General features: G+C 54.3%; 1 protein-coding gene across 2 annotated transcripts in view; it reads left to right on the top strand.

Annotated features, from left to right (window-relative positions):
• Window positions 1-5: 5 nt before the first annotated feature.
• The window catches only part of P2RX3 (purinergic receptor P2X 3), a 29,203-nt gene continuing 7,452 nt past the window's right edge, over window positions 6-21,756 (top strand). Inside the window, exons 1-9 of one of the 2 annotated variants that reach the window (XM_086677390.1) lie at window positions 10-2,002; window positions 9,025-9,160; window positions 9,607-9,678; window positions 9,917-9,980; window positions 10,660-10,753; window positions 11,061-11,138; window positions 11,879-12,020; window positions 12,485-12,621; window positions 12,978-13,939. In XM_086677390.1, coding sequence (XP_086533516.1) covers window positions 1,884-2,002; window positions 9,025-9,160; window positions 9,607-9,678; window positions 9,917-9,980; window positions 10,660-10,753; window positions 11,061-11,138; window positions 11,879-12,020; window positions 12,485-12,621; window positions 12,978-13,161 — 1,026 coding nt within the window. In that variant the 5' untranslated portion in view covers window positions 10-1,883 and the 3' untranslated portion in view covers window positions 13,162-13,939. Of the gene's footprint in view, window positions 2,003-9,024; window positions 9,161-9,606; window positions 9,679-9,916; window positions 9,981-10,659; window positions 10,754-11,060; window positions 11,139-11,878; window positions 12,021-12,484; window positions 12,622-12,977; window positions 13,940-21,756 lie in introns of those variants that run through there. The other variant, XM_086677389.1, reaches the window with a different exon arrangement.

Here is a 21,756-nt window from a genome sequence, read left to right as displayed (position 1 = left end):
CACGGACCATAGAGAGGACGAGCTGGCTAGAGAGACGTGAGTCCGGCCCGCCTACGAGGGTGTCGTATAGAGCGTCGGCCGCCCTGGAGGACCTGAGAGAAGGGGATCCGCGAGGAAGCAGCGCGGCGCGAACCTGACAAAAAGATGGGAGCGCTCGGGGCTCTTTCTTTAAAAATTACATCTCTCCAGTGGAGGACTAAGTTCTGGAGGGAAATTGCGTAGTTTTATCTTGTTAGACTTGCCACAGATTGCGTATGCCTGTCTGTCCCTCTGTCTTGCACAGGAGCAGTTTCTGTGGAGTAGAAAGGAGTCTCTGGGTACAAGAAGAAAAATATTTCGAGTTGCGGAGAGAGGTGACCCGCCCGGCTCCTGGTTGGCTCCTGGGTGTCGGTGTCACGGTGACTTGTACCGCTCTCCCCTGACGTCGGGGACTGGATGCTCTGAAAGGAGTTCACGGCGCCCAAAAATTTCACACCCCAGACTGCAGTATAGGGGTCGCCTGGAAGAGACTGGCACGTGGCAGTATCAAGTTCAAGTGCTCGTGTTAGATTCCCCTGAGAGGCGGCGCTGATTCGAAACCCCAGCAGCGTGGGATCTCGGAAGCCGCGTCCCCCCCCCCCCCCCCCAACCAATATAGTCGTAGGGCACATCTGGTAAAATCAGAGGAGGTCTGGCCTCCTGGCAGAGATGTTTGAGTTTGACCACTATGACTTCCCTTTGCAGATGGGAAAACTGAGGCCCAAAGAGGATTTGCCCAGGGTCCCAAATCTCCTTACCCCCGTCCACTTCCCTTCTCTCTTAATCACGGTGACTCTACATCCGGAATGATTGGTAATATGTGTCCTGCACGAAGACGTTAGGACACAATATTTAAATTCAAGACTTCCCCGCTAATCTGATTTAGTTATGCCAGCTTGCTAACTCAATCCTGGGATAAAAGACAGAATGCACTGTTGCTCCCTGAATTCATGACTTTAACCTCTGAGTAAAGGCCATTCCAGCACTATCTAGCGACATACATTCAGTAAATATATATTGAGCTCCAACTCAGTTCTAGGATTTGAGGAGACTAGGAAGCAAGATAGAAACAGCCCCAGCCTTCCAGGAGCATAATATGAAACAAAAGGTTCAGACAAGTAAACTCACAGTAAAACAATGCAAAACAAAACACCCCAAGGTGATAAGGTCAGGCTGCAGATAGACTGTGGGCCACTGCCAGCTTGAGTTAGGAACGTGAACCATGTAACTCTTTACTCACTCCTCCCAGAAGGTCAAGAGGAATATTCAAGAGACCCTTCCCCACTGACCCATGCTATTGGAGGCAACTCAAGAAAGGAGTAGATGGCTGCAAAACCAAGCGACCTTAGGAGGACACTCACAAATGAAGGGGGCACTCAGCCCAGGAAAGGCTGCTGGATGCCTGGGGGATGGGACGTTTCAAGGGGCTTTAAGAAGAGCATGAAGCAGCTGGTGAGCTGGAATAAAGATGCGGCATAAGAGAACGGAACAGAAAGGGTAGACAGTGCAGATAAAACACGAGTCCCAGAGGGCCCTAGCCAGCTGCATCCCAGGCAATCAGGAGCCTGGGACTGGAGACCCCACCCCTGCCGTGACATCACAGGGGAGTGGGGTGGAGACGAACTAAAAGGGGGTCCCCCCTCCCTGGCCTTGGACTCTTGGCAGCCCAGAGTATCAAGAGCAGAGAGAGCCTGGGCACTGAGCTAGGGTTGCCTGACTTAAAGGAACAGGCTCCCCACCCGTTCCTCAAGCCCCTCCAAGCTGTCCCCTCCAGGCTTTGATCTCTGTCTCCCTGTCCTGAGGACCTCTCCCTCCTGAGGCCACCATTGGGTCCCTTCTCAGTGGCCCCTGAGTGCTCTCTCAGCATGAACTGCGTGTCAGATTTCTTCACCTACGAGACCACCAAGTCAGTGGTTGTGAAAAGCTGGACCATTGGGGTCATCAACCGAGCAGTCCAGCTTTTGATCATCTCCTACTTCGTGGGGTGAGTCCTGTGGGCCTTCGGGTCCTGGCAGGGGAGGGCTGCCTGGTGTCCCCTCGGTGTTGTTGCTGTCCAGCGGCCTGGGCTTCTCTGTTGGAGGAAGCAGTCTCTTCTAAGGAGCCGTGTCCCATGGACTGGACTCGGCCACTCCCATCAGGGATCTGGTCCCCAGATGAGTTCTTTTCCCCAGTAAATCCTCGGGAATCAGAGGGTGGTTTCTAGGCACACACCCCAAGGAGTGAGTTCTTGCCCTGCTACCACGCCCTCCACCAGGAGAAGTCCCAGGTGACCATCTCGCTTCTCCCTTCTATCCTGCCCCCACCAGAGAAGAGACCCCCCACACATACATCTTCCCATTCTCCTCAACCAGTGCTTTGGGGTCCTAAAAAGACGACGGAGCACAGGAAAGGGGAAGGGAAGGCACTGAAATAGGGGAGACAGTGCTGGTTTGATCCGGTTGATGGTGGGGTGGGAAGGAGGGAACTGAACCACTTTGGAATGAGGGATTCCCTTCCTGGCTTTGGGGCGATGGTGAAAAAATGGGGCCAGGGGAGAAGCCCTTCCTCCTAGAAGGTAGGACAAAGCAGGGGGTCTGCTCTTTGGTGAGGAGGAGAGACACAGGCACAAATAACACTCAAGGGAAGAGTTGCTCAGGGGAAAGGTGGCCATTTGAACACGATACAGGAGCCCTCCTCATGAATCCAGAAACACTCCCCTTTGTCAGAAAGCGAATGTTCTCTACTGCTACCTGACTTTGTACCATATAACCCGTCCTGGGGGCTGCTTAAGAGCCAGTGGTCAGAAGACCCCCTCCCAGTGCCCACCTTTAAAGGCATGCACTCCCCCCCCCACACACACACGCACACACATATATACACAAAGGGCCATGAAACAGACAATGGCTGGGGAGAAAACACAGGTTCTGTCTTTCTTGTGGTCATTTGCGCGCACCGATGGGGCACCAGAAATGACAGGCAGAAACCTCTCAAGTTTTCTTTCCTGGTGTGCCAGTCTCTAGTCTCATGGTGTTCCTTGAGACAATGCTGTTCCTTGAGACAATGGCTCTGCGTGTGAGAGACAGCTAGCTAGTGACACCTGTCATGAGTGAATTCAAGCAAGTGAAAGGGGACCTCCGGTGCATGTGTGAGCTGGAGCTGTGCGTGCGTGGGCCTCCTTGCCTGAAAGGTCAGAGCAGGGTGTGAGCGTGTGCTCGGAAAAGCAGGCAGACGTGGCTTAAGGGATTTTTTTTTTGCTTTGCGTGCTTTGTGGGAGCCAGTAGCCTTCACTTATGTGCCCGTTTGGACCAGGCTATGCATCCAGTGCTCCTCTCCGGGATATGAGAGAAGGGGTAGGATAAGCAGTGTTGAAGTTTACTTGCAACTGGGAGGTTTTGTGAGATACAATGTTTGCCAGTGTTCCATGTCGGCATCTCCAGAGTCTGGCTGGAAGTTGGTTCTTAACTGTTCCATGTTCACATGTATATACGATGCTGTGACTGTTTATAGCCGAGACGAGACGGTATGGTGGTCCAGGTGGATCCCAAAGCTGCCTCAGCACATTCCTGGCTCTGTTGGCTCTGGCAGAAGGTTGATGGAGGGTAGACAGCGCCTCCTGGGCCAGTCTGCTCTGCTCTCCCCCTGCCCCTGTCTCTTCCTCATTGTGATACGATCTGATGCTCTGATCCTCAGTGCTGGAGCTCAGCCTGCAGGAACAAACAGGAGAGGCTCTTCCGCGTCTTGATATCCAGCCCCATCCATCTCCCAGCCTGACAGCTCCCCATGGAGCAGCTCTTTCCAGTTACATCCGTGCAGTCTGCAGCCCAGCCCCCTGGCCTGAGCCCCATCTCTGTGCACGTGAGCCCATGCACCATTAGGACTTCATGATCCATTGTCATTAATTTAGCAGAAATTTACTGAGCATTTCTTCATGCCAGGCATTGTGCACCAAGGACAGAAAGGTGGGCAAAAGCAGACAGGGCCCTCACCCTAATGGAGCTTACAGTGCAAGAGATGGGCATTAATCAAACTATCTCCAAGAACAAATGTAAAATTTCAACCAAGGCCCATGATTTGAAGAAGAGGCACACGGTGCTAAGAGAGCTGCCAGCATGGAGGTATTTGACCTGGTTGGGGAGCTAAGACAAGGTTTTCTGGAGGTGTGGTGCCCAAGGATCTGAAGGACACGTAAGAACAACCCAGGGTGGGGGAAAGGGAAGGAAGAGGATTCAAGGCAGAGAAACCCAGCTCTGCAAAGGGAAAGGGCCTGGCAAATGCGGAGAAGAAAAGAAGGTCTCTACGGCTGGAGCAGAAGGAGCAAAGGTGAGTGTGGCGTGAGATAGGGGTGGGATCACAGACCCAGCCAGACCTCAGACACCCTCAGAGCTTTCATTCGTACAGAAGGACAATGGATGGGAAGTGTGTGTGTGTGTGTGTGTGTGTGTGTGTGTGTGTGTGTGTGAGAGAGAGAGACAGAGAGACAGAGAGACAGAGAAACAGAGACAGGGAGACAGAGACGGAGGGAGGGAGGGAGGGAGGGAAGGAGAGGGGGAGAGAGAGAGGAGACGGACAAATGAGATCTGAATTGGGAAGATCATTCTGGCTCATATGCCAAGGGATTGGAGTGGGTAGGAATGGACACAGGATAATCCGTTAAGGGTGGTGCAGTCATAGGGAGAGAGAGGAGGATGGCTTGGACACAGTAGAATTTGGAAGGATTTTTAATGCTGTGATAGTAACATGTAACTAACACTTGAATCTCTGCCATATCATCCCTGCGAGGTAGACCAGATGCACAACCTTACTAGGACACGTGTAACATGAGCCAGCCATTCCTCTTATGCATTTGCAGTAACACACCAGCTTATCGTCTGCACGTATGCTCTCACCCCTGCTCCAACCTCGGCTGCTTGTCTGGGGTTCACACCACTTCATCCCTGGTTTCCTTTACCCAGCCAGGTGCACAGAGAGGCCAAGACTTTCCTGGTGTTTCTCATGTGGACTTCCTGGGCCCCAGTGGCAATCCCCTGTCTCCTCTGTGGGGTGGGACTTCCTAAGAGCCAGTCTCTCTTTGGGATACTCTGGGGAGCTGAGGAGGAAATAGGAGATCCCTGGGGACTGAGTTTACAGAAGTGCTGGTGGTTCCATGGCTGGTTTGCAGGACCTCCTTGAAGGAAGTGCCTTCCTGCAAACTGACAGAGGGGCACCCCCCGCCCTTTGGTGCTTCATCATCAGAAGGACCTGCGGTGGCTGATGGTGTCTCGGACCCCTCACAGCCCTGCTCTCCCCATCCCTCTCTCCCCCTGCGCGGCCCAATCCGTAGACTCACTATTTGCACAGCTGCCCCATTTGGTTCATAATATCCAGCCTCATTTTGAATCTTATAAAGAAGCTCAATACATACAGCAGTTAAAAGGGAAGCTGCTCTCATTTAGAGAGAAGGGCCTGAAATTCCACCTTCTTGGCCCACCACCCCATCCTCCCCCGCTGGAGGCACCCTAGGCACCCCGTGGGACACTAGGTGGCAAGTATGGTGGGAAGACCTTCTGGAACCTCCCACGTTACAGGTGCAGAGAGAGGAGTGGTTTTCACTCTGGTCTCCTTCTCCCCTCTCCACACCCCATGAAGGGGAGGCCATGGAAGGAAGAGCCTCTGGTTAGAAGCCTCGCTCTGACACAACTATGAGTGGGGCTTGGACGGGTCACCTTATGTCTCTAAGTCTCAGGCCTCATATCTGGAAAAATGGGTTTAGGAATGTCCGCCCCAGGGAGGTATGGCGAGGCGAGCTGCTATGTCAAGTGCTTTGCCTGAAATGGGAGAGTCAGTGATAGATGGCAGCTATGATCATTTCATGGACTCCCCAGCACACCTTCCCCTTCCCCCCGGCTCACACATTCCTTAGAGACCCCTCTCCTCCAGACACACACACCCTCCACGCCCACTCCCCAGCCTCCTCCCTGACTCCTTGGGGGTGGACAGAAGGGGCTGGGATGCTGCTCTGGCCTCCATCCCACACATCCCACCTGCCAAGGAGCTGACACCCGCTTTCCGCTCTATAAATAATAAACCAGGAACACAAGAAAAAAATAAGTCAGAGTAGCAGAGTAAATGCCAAGAATCGAAGGCCCAGTCCTGCCCTATCTCCTCAGCCCTGGCCTCTGGAGACAGACTCAGTCCCTCTGTTCTGGAAATGAAGCATCCCCTTATTTTGAGCTGCCCTGATGATGTCCTTGGGCCCCAAGGGGACACTGAAATTCTCCCACTTATTATTTAACTCAGAGAGAGAATTCTGATGTGGAGTCTCCTACCCACTGGGCACAAGAAGGAGCTTTAGAGGAGAAGGAGGAGGAAAGAGATTGGTTAATTACTCTTCCAAGCCCTAGGGGCCCTTCCTCCTGAGACTTTGCCAAGCCTAGAGTTGTTGCCCCGGTGACCAGGAGCCAGCAGCCCCAAGACCAGCCGTGCAGGGTGTGAGGTGTGAGGGGGTTCCGAGCAGTCTGTCCAGGTTGGAGCCCACCTCTCAGCTTGGCAAGTCAGTACACCTCTGTGCCTCTGGTTCCTTATGTGTGACCTAAGGGCCGCCTGGGTGGCTCAGTCGGTTGGGCTTCTGACTACGGCCCAGGTCGTGATCTCATGGTTCATGAGTTCGAGCCCCATAACGGGCTCTCTGCTGTCGGCGCGGAGCCCACTTCTGATCCTCTGTCCTCTTCTCTCTCAGCCCCTCCCCGACTCGTTCTCTCCCCCGAAAATAAACAAGCATAAAAAAATAATAGTACTGACAAAAATGTCTCCCTGGGTTGTGGTAAGGACTCAGGGAACCCTTACCGCACAGAGCACTCAGCAGGCTGTGTTGGTTAGGTGATGATCTGAACCCCGCTTCTCATCAGCAGATGTTCCTGGGCTTTATGGACAGGGCAAGGGGTCTTAGGAAACCTTGTCATTAGATCACTGCTCAGAGATGTGGCCATTCTGTGGCCAGGCACACTGAGGTTCCAGACGGCGTATTGTGACTGTGGCTTCTACTTGGGGCAGTGGTGAGCTCAGCTGGGAGCAGGGAGACCTGGGCCCTTGGCCTCACTCCTTCCACTGGGCAGGGCCCCAGCCGTAAGCTGATAACACTCATTTGGACGTCAGGTGGTGGATGAGATTTGTGTGTGAGATTTTCTTACGAGACCTTGATGAAACCCCTCCCCTTGCAAAAAAGAAAAAAGAAAAAGAAAGTAAAGCATACAACACCACGGATGTCCATACAGGCAGGGTGTTCGAGCCCTGTACAAGCATATGAACAACTCCTAAGGCTGCATTAATCAGGATGTTGCCTGCTATAAGGCGGCAACAATAAAACAGGTGACAGGTTGGGAGCCACCCGCCAGTGCTGGCTGTGACCCCACCCCCTCTGTCCCACTCAGGAGAGCATTTGGAATTCAGACCCATGAGGGAAGCCCCATTATGGGGTAACTCCCAGCCCCCTCACTGAAAACTGCACAAAGAGTCTCTTGCAAACGTCAGCCTGTGTTCACATAAACAGGACAGGTAGGTGCCCATCCTACAAGTGACTGTGACCCCCAGCATGACCCCGGAGCTGTTCCCCGCTATGGGGACTCCAGAGGTCATCCAGTCCAATACCCCCTCTCAACTGAAAACATCTCCTTGAGTCTTCCCAGGCACGTGGAGCTCACCACCTCCCATAGCAGCCCATTCTTAGACAACCTTCCGGGGTTGGAAAACTCCCGGGCCTGAAATCCTAACCCCCTGCTTATAAAGTCCTCAGGTCAGCTTCCCAGCCTGACCCTTCCCCAGCTTTGTGCTTTCCACAACACACAGCCTCCAGTTCCTTCCTTCTGTTCATCCTCATCTGATGGGCCACCCCAACCTTGTGCCGTCCTCGGTTAGCATGCAGAAAGTGACCCTAATCCAGCAATTCCCAAAGTGCATTCCTGGATTCCACGAGATGTCACCAGTGTTTCTCCAAAACTAGGAGTGTGAAGCATTTTCCAAATGCGTGTGATGACCCTTCCTCATCTGTATAATGGGGACAGTGACGGCATCTGCCTCCCCGTGTGCTGTCCGGAGCTAATAGGACTGGTTACAGACTGGGAGTGTGCTATTGAGGCCAAGAGTGGCTCGCGCCTTGAGGGCTCTCGCAGGAGTGCAGAGGGAAGAGCGGCCTGCAGGCCCTTCTTGCTGCTGGGGAAGGCTGCGAGGGTCCGGGAGTCCGGGGAGAGAGGCGGAGGTGGAAGAGTGGGAGCCCGCCCTGATCCTGGCCCAAGTTAATGGCTTGAAGCGGCAAGAAGAAGGCAGTACAGGTAAACTTCCACTGGGTGGCAGCACAGTCCAAGGAATGAGGTCAGCGGCCGCCGCCTGCTAACCCAACTCCTTCTACCTGCGGGGTAGTGAGCCGCTCCTCCCCTCCTCCTCTAGCTTCATCTGGCGCTTGCACAGGTGGAGACTCTACCAAGTGTCCAGCTCCCAGATGCCTTCACTGACTTGTTTACCGCACACCTACTATGTGCCGGCACTTAGGCTCACCCACGAGCAAAGCCTGGGGTGCTCAGGGTCAGAGGTGTAGGATGCTCAGGGCAGGGGATCCTGCCCCTCCTCTTTCCAGTCGCCTGCCAAAGAGGTGGCCTCTGAGTCAGCGGGAATGACGATGCGTTGGCAAAGGGACGATGTCGCCCTCAAGGGGGCGATGCTGCCCCCAAGGGGGTGAAAACCTATCCTTGAGATTTTTATGTATAAAATACAAATATACATACTGTACATAAGCTGATATCTGTAGTATTAAAATTTCACGATGGGGGTGCAGGGGAGGGGAAAAAGTCTAAAAGTGGTCCTGAAGCAGTAAACAGGAAAGATGGGAAAACTCTAAGCCAACACAGGGCGAGGTCTCTCCCCTCCAGCACAGGCCTTCCCCCTGCCACAGGGCCAGACCCTGTGCCGTCTAATGTTGGGGAAGGAAGCCTCTCCTGGCCTCTGTCTGATGGGCCTAGACCCTCTTCTCTTGCTCTCCATCCCTGCTCTTCTGCCCAGGTGGGTGTTCTTACACGAGAAGGCTTACCAGGTGCGGGACACAGCCATTGAGTCCTCCGTCGTAACCAAGGTCAAGGGCTTTGGACGCTATGCCAACAGAGTCATGGACGTGTCTGATTATGTGACCCCACCCCAGGTACAGTCCCCTACCCCCAGGGCGCTATGTGGATGCCCAGATGCTGGGGCAAGGTAGGGAGAGTGCCGACGGGATCCCCCAACCAGGGTTTGTGGCATCGGTGATCAGAGAAGCCCTTCCCCTGCAGCTGGAGGATGAAGGGGTGGGGTGGGGTGCTTGGGCCTGCCCTCCAGAGTGCAGCACTAGGCATCAGGGAAGCAGGGTCCCCCTCAGGGCCTGCCACACTCATCCTGTGATCAGCACAACACACAGAGGGAGGCAAGAGAGGACGGGTGGATGGTTAGACCTGACTTGGACCCACCTCTGCCCTCTATTAGCCCTGTGACCTTGGCCGAATCTCTTACCCCAAGTATGGGCTTCCTCATCTGTAGAGTGGGGATAACAGTGATACCCAGCTCCTGGACTGTCATTGGTGCATTTTTTTTTCTCTCCCTTCTCCTACCAAGGGTACCTCTGTCTTTGTCATCATCACCAAGATGATAGTTACTGAAAACCAGATGCAAGGATTCTGCCCAGAGGTGAGGGGAGGAAGAGAGGTCGGATGAAGCAGGTCAAGGAAGAAAACTTTGCGGGTGGGGAGCAGTGGCAGGGAGGGGCATATGGGTGTGAGCAGAGGTCCGAATTCCGGCCTTGGAGCTGTGTCCTGGGACCTCCACCTCCAAAGGCCCCCAGTTATGGGGAAGCATCAGGAGCCGAGGGGCTCATCCAGGCCCAGCACAGGGTCCTACACCCACCTGCAGCCCTGTCTCCCCACAGAGCGAGGAGAAGTACCGCTGTGTATCAGACGGCCAGTGTGGGCCTGAGCGCTTCCCGAGTGGGGGTGAGTGCATCCCTTCCCCTCGCCGCCCCCCTCCCACAACCCCAGGGTGTTAGTGGGACCCTGGAGGGCAGCACATCCCCCATGGGGGAGAGTCCACCCTAGGAGAGAGCATGGGAATTGGCCTGTTTCTTGGAATTCTGCCAGCATTTATAGATGCTCACGTGAGCCAGAGCCAGTGGGGGCCGCCCCCAGAGGAGTCCACAGCCCGGGGATGGTGGTGACAGAGAGGTGTGCCATGAGGGGGCAAGTGCCATCAAGGAGGAACTGGGGAAGGGAGAGAGATTGGCTCCAGGTAGGTGGCCCCACATGGCTTCCTAGAGGCGGTGACATTTTAGACGGGCCCTGAAGGATGGGAAGGAGTTGGCAGCATAGAAGGGTTTTGAGAAGAACATTCTAGACAGAAGGAACAGCTGCAGCAAAGCCTCAGAGGCAAGGAAGAGCACACCGTGACCGGGGAGCAAGGAGACTCATCTCCCCCTGGCTTGGTCTAGGGCTCAGGAGGAGAGGAGGGAGAGAGCTCAGCAGGGCTCCGGTGCCATTGGTCCACCTTCCTTGCCCTCCCTGTGTCTCCCCTCCACCTGTGGGGTCCCTGAGTGTGGGGGCAGGGGTCCCCTGGTGAAAGGTGGGGTGGGGGTGAGGGAGTGGCAAAGACCCCCAGCACTCGTGGCTCCCGTTACAGGGATCCTCACCGGCCGCTGCGTGAACTACAGCTCTGTGCTCCGGACCTGTGAGATCCAGGGCTGGTGCCCCACCGAGGTGGACACGGTGGAAATGTGAGGACCCCACCCCAGCTCTCCATTGCCAATGTGGGGAGGAGCTCTGTCTGCACCCCTGCGCCTGCAGAGGGTGTCACGGGCACCCCCAGTGGGGTCCAGTCCAGGGCCGGGAAGTGGTCTCAGGATGGCACCTTCCCCCTTTCTCACCTGCCACCCTCCTCTCCCTCTGGCCCTCGGCCCCAGAGAGGCCAAGACCAGGTGCCGGGTGGGAAACGTCCAGCAGTAAAAGTGGTCCCTGGGCGAAAGCACCTTGTTTCCCCTGTCTCTTCCCAAGAAGCTAAGGCCCCCGTGTTCTCACCCACAGGCCTGTCATGATGGAAGCCGAGAACTTCACTATTTTCATCAAGAACAGCATCCGTTTCCCCCTCTTCAACTTTGAGAAGTGAGTCCCAACTCCCTCCCTAAAGCAGGAAGCAGTGCACCCCCCCCCACCCCACCCTCAGCTCATTTTCAGAGGGGTGGAGAAGCCCATTGCGCGTGGTTCTCCCCATGGTGTCTCCCCATCTCCCTGGGGCTCCTGTTCCCAATCTCCCAGCTGGTTTGGACCACCAAGTAGTAGGGAGGGCTCTGGGGCCAGTCTCTGTGCCAGCCTCCCTCCTCGGGGCTCAGAACCCAGATGGGAGTTCTGCTCCAGGCATGTGAGGGACAAGGTCAGCCTGGGCCTGGAACCCAGATCCCACCAACCTTCGGGGCCTGAGGGGCCCGTTCCCACCTCTTTCCTCCCACATCAAGCCCAAGTGGGTGTGTCCCTTCCCGCTAGCTAGTTAGGAGTTGGTTGACTCCTTCACTTGGCCGGTGCTCAGCGGGCATCGGGCGTGTGCAGCACGGTGCCAGTTACCACGGAGGTGCCGAGAGAAATCAGGCGTGACTCCTAGCCCCTGGGAGCCCCAGCCTGGGTGCTGGGGGATGTTAGACATGGGCACACTCAACTCTGATGCAGAGAGAGGGGCGTCGGAGTTGCAGGGAGGATCCAGGAACAGAGGTGACGGAGCCTGCGAGTGTCCAAGATGTCAGGTCCCCGTCCCCCCTGCCTGGGCCTGGAGGGTCTCTGAGGAGGCTGTGTATGCCCATCTTCGTGTGAACCCTGGCCCTTGCTTCTCATCTCTCCTCCTCCCTCCCCAGGGGAAACCTCCTTCCCAACCTCACAGCCGCCGACATGAAGACGTGCCGTTTCCACCCTGACAAGGCCCCCTTCTGCCCCATCTTGCGGGTGGGGGACGTGGTCAAGTTCGCAGGGCAGGATTTTGCCAAACTGGCCAGCACGGTGAGCGCCTAGAGGAGGACCCGGGGCCCTTTGGCAGGCGGAGGGTGGAGGTCCCGGGAACCCGGGGCCGTGGCCGGGCAGCGCCACCTGGTGGAGGCATGCCAGGTCTGCAACTGGCTTCGTGCCTCAACAGGGTCTCCCACCCCTGTCCCGGGGGGCCTTGCCTCCCTCACCCTTCCTGCCAAGCCTCAGTCTGCCATCCTCGCCTTCACACTCCACGTTGGAGCTGTGAAAAAGCCCGCATGGATCCTTCCTGCTGCCAAAGGGACGGAAGACAAAAACGGGATTTATGGGCTCAAAGGTCCTCACCCCTGAGTGCAGCACTTTGTTTACGAAACAGCACGGGCCGAACCACTTTCCCTCCACCTGGAGAATGGGAAGAATCACGTGTCTGTCTGTCATGACCCCCTGTCCCCAGGCCGTGGAGACAGCCCTGCCTCCTCACACCTGGCCCCCTTCCACAGGGCGGAGTCCTCGGCATTAAGATCGGCTGGGTGTGTGACCTCGACAGGGCCTGGGACCAGTGCATCCCCAAATACTCCTTCACCAGGCTCGACAGCGTTTCCGAGAAGAGCAGCGTCTCCCCAGGCTACAACTTCAGGTAATCCCGGGGCTCCTGGGACATCAGGAGGAGGAGGCAGGGGCCGTTCTAGAGTTCCACCCCCAGCAGCAACGCATGTGGAGAAGAAAGGGGGCCACATGGTCCCCCCACCCCCCACCCACCCCCCCCCCCCGCCCCGGGCTTCAGCTCGACATCAGAGAAGGCTTTCTAAGTGCCACCACCGGCGATGGCGCGGCCAGGTCAGCAGTGAGACCGCACGACCAAGGCCTACCAGAGGGTGTGGTCTGTGATTCTGAGCCCTTCTGAGCTCGGGCTCTGAAGCTGGAGTGTGCCTCAAGAACACCCGGGCAGCCCTTGTCGGGCACCTGAGTTTTCTCAGGTTTCTCAATCCACAGAGCAAGGGCAACAGTGGTGCCAGGTTACAAGATGGAAAGAAGGTATTTCCGTTCTGTCCATCTTCATCTCGGTCCCAAAGAACAACCACGGTGGCCGTTGGTTCTTTCTTGCCTTTCCAACCAAGGGCTCAAACCAGCCTTTAAGCACCATCTGGTTCATACTCCCAATGTCCTTGAGACATAAGGAGCCTCTCCCTGACACGCACCACCACCACCATCACCTCCATTTGGAAGAGGGGGAAAGAGAAGAACCCAGAATTAACTATTTGGAACCAGCTGAAAGCCCCTGACGAAGCCCTTGACCTTCTCCCTACCTGATTTCCCCATCTGTGAAATGGCCATAGTGCCATTATCTTGAGGATCCTAGTAAGCAAGGGGTGAAAAGTTTCAGCTGTTTTTTTTTTTTTTTTTCCCTTAACTTTTGAAGATCCTGAGGTCTCTGGTAGGGCCTTGATTGCACACAACAGTGTCATACACTAAACGGGTTGACTAGGCAACGATCAGGGAAAATGGTACACGTCAGAATAGGTTTCAGTTACACGTCCAAAGAATGGTTACTCGAACTTTCTTTGTTATAGTGGTGTTTTCCAACATAATGGCATAGATAAGCGAAAAAGTAATCATTTCACCTTTTTCTTAACCTTTATTTGTAGTTCTAAAACCACGTCTAAAACTACATCCCATTACCCTTTATATTTAATAGTTTAAAATATATATGTATATTCTCTGGAAAGAAGAATTTTTTAAAATTGAAAGTGCTTTCATAATCAACTCCAAACTTTAAAAAACCATAGGAAACAACACATATTTTAAAGTAGGTTAAAAATACTGTTCGGCTCCCTGGCAGAAATTGGCATATTTATTCAGTGGGTACATCACACAGAAATCAATACAAAGGATATTTGTATGGTGGCTTAAAATAGCAACGTAATTAATAAAATTCTCAGGATCTAAAATGCAAAGTTTTCATCTTCATAACTTCCCCCTGGCCAGTGGGAACACTTCAGTTTTCCTAGTAACTTACACGGCAGATGAGCCGGTGAAGGATGTGTGTATTATGAAGCCCCCAACTACTGGTGCCCCCCCCCCCAGTTTTAGAACAAGTTGTTTCATTTAAAGAAGAAATGGTCTGGCATTCTGGATCTCCAGTTTATTGTGCTATGGCCTCCCTGCCACCCGCACCCCCTTCCCGCCCGGCACAGCAGGACACGAGGTAGAACTGGTCCAGAATCAGCTTAGATTGTATTTGGGCAGACAGATCCAGGATCTCCAAGAACCCTGTGAGCCTAACCCCTGCAGGGGCCTACGGGGAGCTGTGTGAGAGGTGTGGACCCCAGGTAACTAACCGCCTCACCGAAGGCTCCTAGGCCAGAGTATGAAGGGGCGAAGCTGCTCAATTCAACCCCTGTAGTTTAGAAGAGTTTCCAAGGGGGCCCAAAGAATAGCTCTGGCGTGGGGGAATATCTGGGGACTGTGACAGACACAGGGCTCCGCCCAAGATCCCCCAAACCCCTCCCCCCGGGTGCCCACCCACTGCCCTCATGTTCCCTTCAAGCTACTGGCACCACACGGACCCCCAAGGCTAAGCTAAGCAAGCGCCCACATCGGGGGAGGCCACAGACCGCCCTCTGATAAGAGGCTAAGGGTCACAGCCCAGTTCGGCACAGGCCACACTTGGGTGTCTGACACGGGAAAACTAAGAACCACAAAGCTCCTCATCCCCCAGCACGATACGTTGTTTGGCACAACGCTCTGTGATGTAGGTGCCACCATATCCCCACTTCACAGGTGAGAAAACAAAGGCTTGCAGCCTGAAATAAGTTTCCCAAGGCCACACAACCAGGAAGCGTGGAAGCCTGGACACAAACCTATTTTCTCAGCTGATTTCCATGCATTCACGAAAGCTACGGACATTCCTATGTGTTAACCCTCCGGAAAACATGCTTGTGTGCTTGACATTTTCATCCTCACTTAAACAAAGAATCTGAGGTCCACAGAGGCTAAAGGGACTAGGGGCTGCTGGAGGCACAATTCAGGGTCTGGCCTTTTGTCCCCCAAACAAATTCACCTGCTGCTCCGTCTCTAACACAGGCCAGATTTTTTTTTTCAACGTCCTACGGTTGCCATTCGCTCTGGAGGGAATGGAATCATTCAGCCAAGAGTCAGCCTTGTTTTAATCTGCAAACTCAGACGAGAGGCAGCTAGAGATTCGCATTTCCATCACTAATTACTTCTGCAGCTCCTTTCCAAATTCCCTCCCCCTCCTTCTTGCCGCTCTTCTTCTGTAGGATCAGAGATTGAGAGAATGTATAGCCAATGAGGACCCCTGGGAGACCCCTAGACTGAGGGGGCCTTTTTACAGATGAGGAAGTGGAAATTTCAGAGGGGAAGTGACTTGCCCAAGGCTACAGGAACACCTTAAGGAGCCTGAGAGGTCATTTGTCCCAACTCCACTATCAGTCTCGCTGTAACACGGCCCCAGACGTGGGGCCGCCTCACAAGATGGCCTGTCCCTCATTGACAGCTCCAGTTATTGGAAAGGTGACCTCGTATTGAGCCAGAATGTGTCTCCCTTCGACTTCTACCCAAAGTACGTGGTGCCGTCCATCTAAATTAATCTTTGTTTGTGTGATCTCCTGAGGTTGCCATCTGTCCCTACCTGAAACTTGGTGGAACGATTTTATTTTTACTCCTCTGTCTATTCTGTATGGCTGAACACTCCAGGTGCCTCTTTAATGTGGTATTTTTATGAAGCCTCTTTCCAAGTACATTGAGAGTTGCCATCGGTGGGTCCATCCGGATTCGTAGTGGACGAAGTACAGCATTTCCAAAAATAAGAACTGGCGAGAGTCACCGGTGTAGTGGTGTGCAGGTGACAGGCACCCCAGTGGCAGCGGTGTAGACAAGGGCCAGGTCCCTGCATCCCAGGTGGACCCTCGGTGCACCAGAGCAGGATTTTAACCAGAGTGCTGGGAGCAGGCAGACCGGGTCGCATGTGAATGTGAGTATTGGGTAAGGTTTTGAGGGAGTGGGTGTGTTTGTTAGGGGATGAGTGTGAGTCTGCGGGTGAGTGTGTAAGTGCACTGTGTGCCTGAGCGTGCCCGTGAGTGTGTGTGTGTGTGTGTGTGTGTGTGTGTGTGTGTGTGAACACGCTGTCAGGGAATGTACATGAGTGCGCATGAGTATATGGGCAGAGATGGTTACAAAGACGGATTAAAAATACTATAGCAGTCAGGGTCCCAGCAGGAAACAGATGGCACATGCAAACTGGGTAATTTGAGGAGAGTTTAATAAAGGGACTGTTTCAAAGGTGTGGGCAGGGTGTAGGAAAACCGCAAAGGATAGCGCAGAGCCTGGGGCCAGTACCCGGACGCCGGTGACTGCCCGGGTCTGAAGGGGCGAGGGCAGGAAGCAGTGACTGACACCTGGGGACACCGCTGTCAGGACAGGAGTTGTGACCCCGCCAGGCTCCACCCGAAGCCAGAACCCAAACCACGGACTGAGGATGCCCGAGGCAGGAGTGTGGATCAGGGGTGTCCTCCATGAACACAGGGAGGTCTCTAATCCTCATATGCCCCTGAGGAGCCCATGGAGCAAATGCTCCATAAGATGCACCTGTTCATAGACAGGCATTTTCTTTAAAAAAAAAAAAAAAAAAAAGGAACACCTTATTTCCACAAATAAGATAGAAATGCATCCTCAGAATAATACATCCAAGCGATATGTAGACACTCCCTTTCACTCCTCCAGTTTTGCTCCCCTTACAGGAAGTTAATGTCCTGGACAGTTTGGTGAGCTTCCCTCCAGTGCTTTTTCTCTGCGTTTCTGTGCAGAGATTCTAGGACTTTGAAGATCTTTAAAAAGCCCATCCCCAGACCTCAGAAGAAGAGCCCCCCAGAGTTAAGTTTGCAAAGCCTTTTCACACCTATTTTGTCAGGATTCACAGCTCACGCCCACACCCCCCCCCCAACAGTAGACACTTGCCCCAGGTCACACAGCTTAAAGAAGAGGTGCATCGGGGCCCAAACCCAGGGACCTGATCTACAGCCAGTGCCCCTAGCACACCTGCCACCTTCAAATCGTTTGCAACAAGGAAGCAACCAGAAGAGAGACACCCAGCAGCGATGGCCGGGATGATGGGAGAGAAGCAAGGGCCTGCATTCAGCAGCGTCTGATTCGCATTTCTCCCCCCCCACCCCCCCCACCCCGAGCGCTGCTAAGACAGCTTTGCGACTAAAAGGCAAGGCGGTTTTGGATTTCCTCTCTTGGTGTCTGGGACAAAAAACACTTGTTCAGCTGCGAGATGTTCCTCATGCGGTAGGTGTTTCTAGTGATCGCTTCGTGTTGGAAATGTACCCACGAAGCTCGGAAATCTGGCACCTGCTCTGCTCTGTTTCCACGCCGAAACGTGCGGATCAGCAAGATCTTAGGCCAATCGACAGAGACAGAATCGAAAGTGTGCCCTTGGCTTTGATCATTCTTTCTGCAATCTGGATTTTTCTCCTTCCAAAAGCCATGTGTTAAAAGCAGCCATTTCCGTCATCTCCCCAGAGACACTCGAAGGCCCCTTCGACGGGGGTGTATTTTGCTTGAATTCTCCATGATCCATTTTCCTCTTCCCTTTGTTTAGCTGGAAGTGGGAGAGAGGCCACTGGAGCGATCCTGAATTTTTACAGCCTTGTATAACGTTCCTGTCTACCCTATCCACACAACAACCAACTTTATTGTAGAATATAATGGCTAACCCTCACTGAGCGCTTACCCAGTGAGCCAGGGACTTAGCAAGTGCTCTTTGTGGATTATCTCATCAACTCTGAAGAATTTTATAGCTGGAAACTGAAAGCTCAGAGGTTTCATTATCTGCCCAAGGCCACACAGCAAATACTGCTGGACTGGATTTCAAATTCTGACAGCCTCCAGAGCCTGTGCTGGTAACCACAAGTATCCCGGTAGGACCGTACGGTTACCCCCATTTGACAGATGAGGAAACTGAGGCTACAAAGATTACTCCCAGAACAGACGGCTAGCCACCTGGCTCTCAGGTAGGTACTTCTTCCAACTGTGTGTCCGTTGATCTTTCCCTGCCTCATCAAAGATGAATTAATAGTAATGTGTAAAAAGATCAACAACAAACCATTGTTTAAATGTCCGCCCCTGAAGCTGATTAGGCTCCGAGAATATGAGTAAGTAAGTATGGCTTGGGGGTCTTCGCTAAGGGAAGGCGTCCCAGCTCCAAGGATGTTGCCCACCCCCCCTCCATGCAGTGAGTCTGCCAGGAGATATTTTCCTATCAGTATAAAATCAACTGTAAAAGTGTATTTCAGCTGGCAAAACTGCTTCTCACCAGGCAAAAGCTTTGCTGGGAACACCACTTCCTTCACTTGGAAACTCACATTCCGGGCCCTAGTTTTCCCTTACAAGTCCAACCCGGATCCCGCAAGTTTGCTGCTATTTTTTCTGCGGCTGTGACAGTTACGTGTCCCTGCTTTAGGAAGGAATCTCCATCACTCCATGGGATCGTTTCTAAACAGATGTCTGAGAGCTTCCAAGGGATTTGTACATTGTGATAAAACCCTTCTCCATTCAGCAGACGGTTATTGACTGCCGACTGGTGCAAATGTCAGCCCAGCGTGGAGAAGCGTTTCTAAGAGCTGGAGCCACCCGAGGCTGGAACTGGGCTGCTTCTGAAGGCAGCGAGTTTCGCCTCTCTGGGGGGATCCCGGGAGCGGGCAGCGGTGGCCAGCCTCTTGTGGCTAACGAGGGGAGGGCTCTGAAAATCTCTTCCAATTCCAGATTATATCAGGCTTTGTGGCTCATACAAACGTGAACGAGACCAGTTCCTACGGTCAAATGGAAATGATACAAACCTGAACCCAAATAACAAAATGTTTTATACGACAAATCTTTTGTGCCGGAGCGAGCCAAGAATAATGAAGGTGAAGCAGAGGTGAAGCAGAGAGAGCCCCCCGGGGGTGGGGGGTGAGGCAGGAGGCCTGCAGGCTGTGGTTGAGGCTCCCTGACCCCCCAGATGCTCAGTGTGATCGTCAGCAAGTCTCAGCCCTCTGGGGGCCTCAGTTTCTTCTTCTGTGAAATGGGCTGTTCAAAGGTGATAAGGCCCCTTCAGGCTCTAGAAGTCTGAACCAGTGCCTGTGGGTGTCTGGGGAGAGGCTTTGGAAGGTCGGGCTGCTGAAGCGTGCACTGTTATTTATGGACCTGTCTCATCGGAACGTACTTTCAACCCTGCCCAGCAGAAGCACATCTGACAAATGATTTATTACGGTAATTGATGTTTCTACTTACTCATTCTTTATCCATCGCTGCTCGCGGCATGAGGGATCACGTGCGCGCGCACACACCCTCCCGACCCCAACAGCTGCAGCCCGGGCCTGGCCGCCCCCCAGGCTCCCTGCCCCTTCCGGGCGCAGTGGCCTCAGGCGTCCAGCTCCATTCTCTCCTTGCCGGCCCCAGCCGCGCTCTCTCTCCCCAGCAGCTGTTTTCACAGGGCACCAGCTTAGCAAGTCCTTGCGCCACCCCAAGGCCGCCACGAAGTCTCCTTTCTGGGCCCTGTCCCGGGGGAGCGGCAAGGGGGGGCATTCGAGCTCAGATCCCGTCTGCGCCCCCGGCAGGCCCAGGAGCAGGAACAGAGCGGCCGTTCTTCTCTCCAGCCCGATGATCACGGGATGATGTTCCCCGAAAGCCCTGTGCCTCACGCCCAGCAGCTCACAGAATCCTCCGTAACAAGCCCATAGCACCTGCCGGCACCTCTGTTTCACATCTGGGGAGACTGAGACGCACCCAGGTGAGGGACTTTCCCTCAGCTGATGAGGGCTAATTGGGAGCCGCGGTGCCAGCCCAGGACGGTGTCGTTTCAAAGCCCTTCCACCGACGGCCAGAGCACCGGGCGGCCGTGAGGTGTCGGGGAGGCAGGTAGTGTGGAAGCCTCGGCCCCAGCGCTCGGCAGGACGAAGCACTCCGCACATATGACGTCTCTGCTGTTGTCCCCGCTTCTCCTCCACAGGGGCTGGTTCCCACCGACAGCACCTACTCTCCCACCCAGCCACCTGCCACATCTAAATGTTTTCTATTTGGGAGACAAACAGCCCGATGCTGCCACCTTCGAGCAGCACCACCTAAAGAACGGGAGCGTTCCGAGAGGCCGAGTCAGGAGGGGGAAACCGGAGGCCGACGTGGCTAAACTGAGTCTGTGGGATGCCAGGAATCTGGGGAACCAGCGACAACTGCACTTGGTAGGCCCTTGGGCAACGGCGGAGCGTGGGGTCTGCCTCCGAGTCCTAACTGTCAACCACAGTCTGGGGCAGCAGGTGCTGAGGCAGAGACCCCGGGGCCGGGCAGAGGCAAGACAGGTAGCTCGTTACAGTTACAGGCCCCGCCCCACGCTGACAAAGCAGCTCTGGAGAAAAAGGAGACACCGGATTCCCCGCGTCTGCCCATCTCTGCGGTGTAAATACGCCTCCCTTGTCAACTCGAAGCTACAAGCGTGAGGTCCCCGAGTGTGGACTCGGGAAGAGACGCGCGAGAGGGCTTGCGGTTCCCTCAGCCAGGACAGCTGCCTCAGCCTCTGGCCTGCTCACGTCTCACCTCTCCTTCCGGGTCGCAGCTTTAATGTCGCTTCGCACAGAGCCTTCCTTGACTCTCCAGTCTAGCTCTTCACTCGATGAGCTCTCCGAATGGTGCTCTCTCCTTTTCAGCCCCGATGTCGGACTTTAGCTACTTATGGGAATGTGTGGCTGTTAGTATTTCTCTCCCTGTGAGGAGAGCAGAGCTGGCCAAGGTATCAGCAGTGCCTAGCGCAGTGCCTGGCCAAGGGTAGGTGTGCTCTAAATATCTGCTGGGCCCTAGTGGATGAATAGGAGTTTGCAAGGTGGGAAGGGAGGGGAGGGGAACAGCATGGGCAGAGGCAAGAAGTCCGTGTCTATGAGGTGGCTCAGGAAGGCAGGCAGGGTGGTATGGCTGTTACTTCTGGTGCCTGGCACCGAGGGAGCATCTGCCAGTAGGTGAGGAAGGCGGACTGGGCCCGGCTGGGTGTTGGTGGCATCGCTCTCGCCAGCCGCATTTCCCAGCCGAGAAAACCAAAGCTGCAGAGGTAGGAATCGGAGGATTTGGGAGAAATCAGGGCCGTGCACGGTGTAGCTCAGCCCATCCCCTTTACAGACAAGGAAGCTAGGCATCCCTCTCCCAACACTGCATGGCCGGCATGTGCTTCCTGTTCTGCTCCCAGCCAGTGACTCTGGGTCATTGGCTCTGGGTCGAGAGACCCACCTTCCCAACACAGAAGGTCCCCCGCTGGAGAACTGAAAGCAATTGGCCAGGATCTCACAGAAGTCAGGCAGCAAAAAGAACAGTCTAGAATGCTGGCTACGAGTGTGGGCTGTGGCACTGGACTGCCTGAGTTTGAATCCCAGGTTCGCTCACCGACTGGTGGTTTGGGGACCTTACACAAATTGCTCAACCTGTGTGATCCTGGTTCCTCATCTGTAAAATGGGAAGAGCAGCAGTGCACGATTCCACGGGGTTGAGTATTCAATGCGCTAGTAAGTGTCATTCACTTGGCACAGTGCCGGGCACATAGTAAGCACTCAGCACATGCTGGCCGTTCTTCCCACTGGTAGGACTCTCTCCAGGATAGATACTGTTTCATGTATCATGATCCTAGGATATGAAAGGAAAGGGACAAGCTTTAGGCACTTTTCCGTCCTCCCCGTGGCTCTTTCTGTTCTCACCGCTCGGTTGAGGAAGAAAGCTCAGAGAGGTTTCCGCT

Source organism: Puma concolor, chromosome D1 (assembly GCF_028749965.1).
Source record: "Puma concolor isolate L17-30 chromosome D1, mPumCon1.1.hap2, whole genome shotgun sequence".
NCBI classification, from domain to species: domain Eukaryota; kingdom Metazoa; phylum Chordata; class Mammalia; order Carnivora; family Felidae; genus Puma; species Puma concolor.
This window is presented reverse-complemented; position numbering and strand designations above follow the sequence as displayed.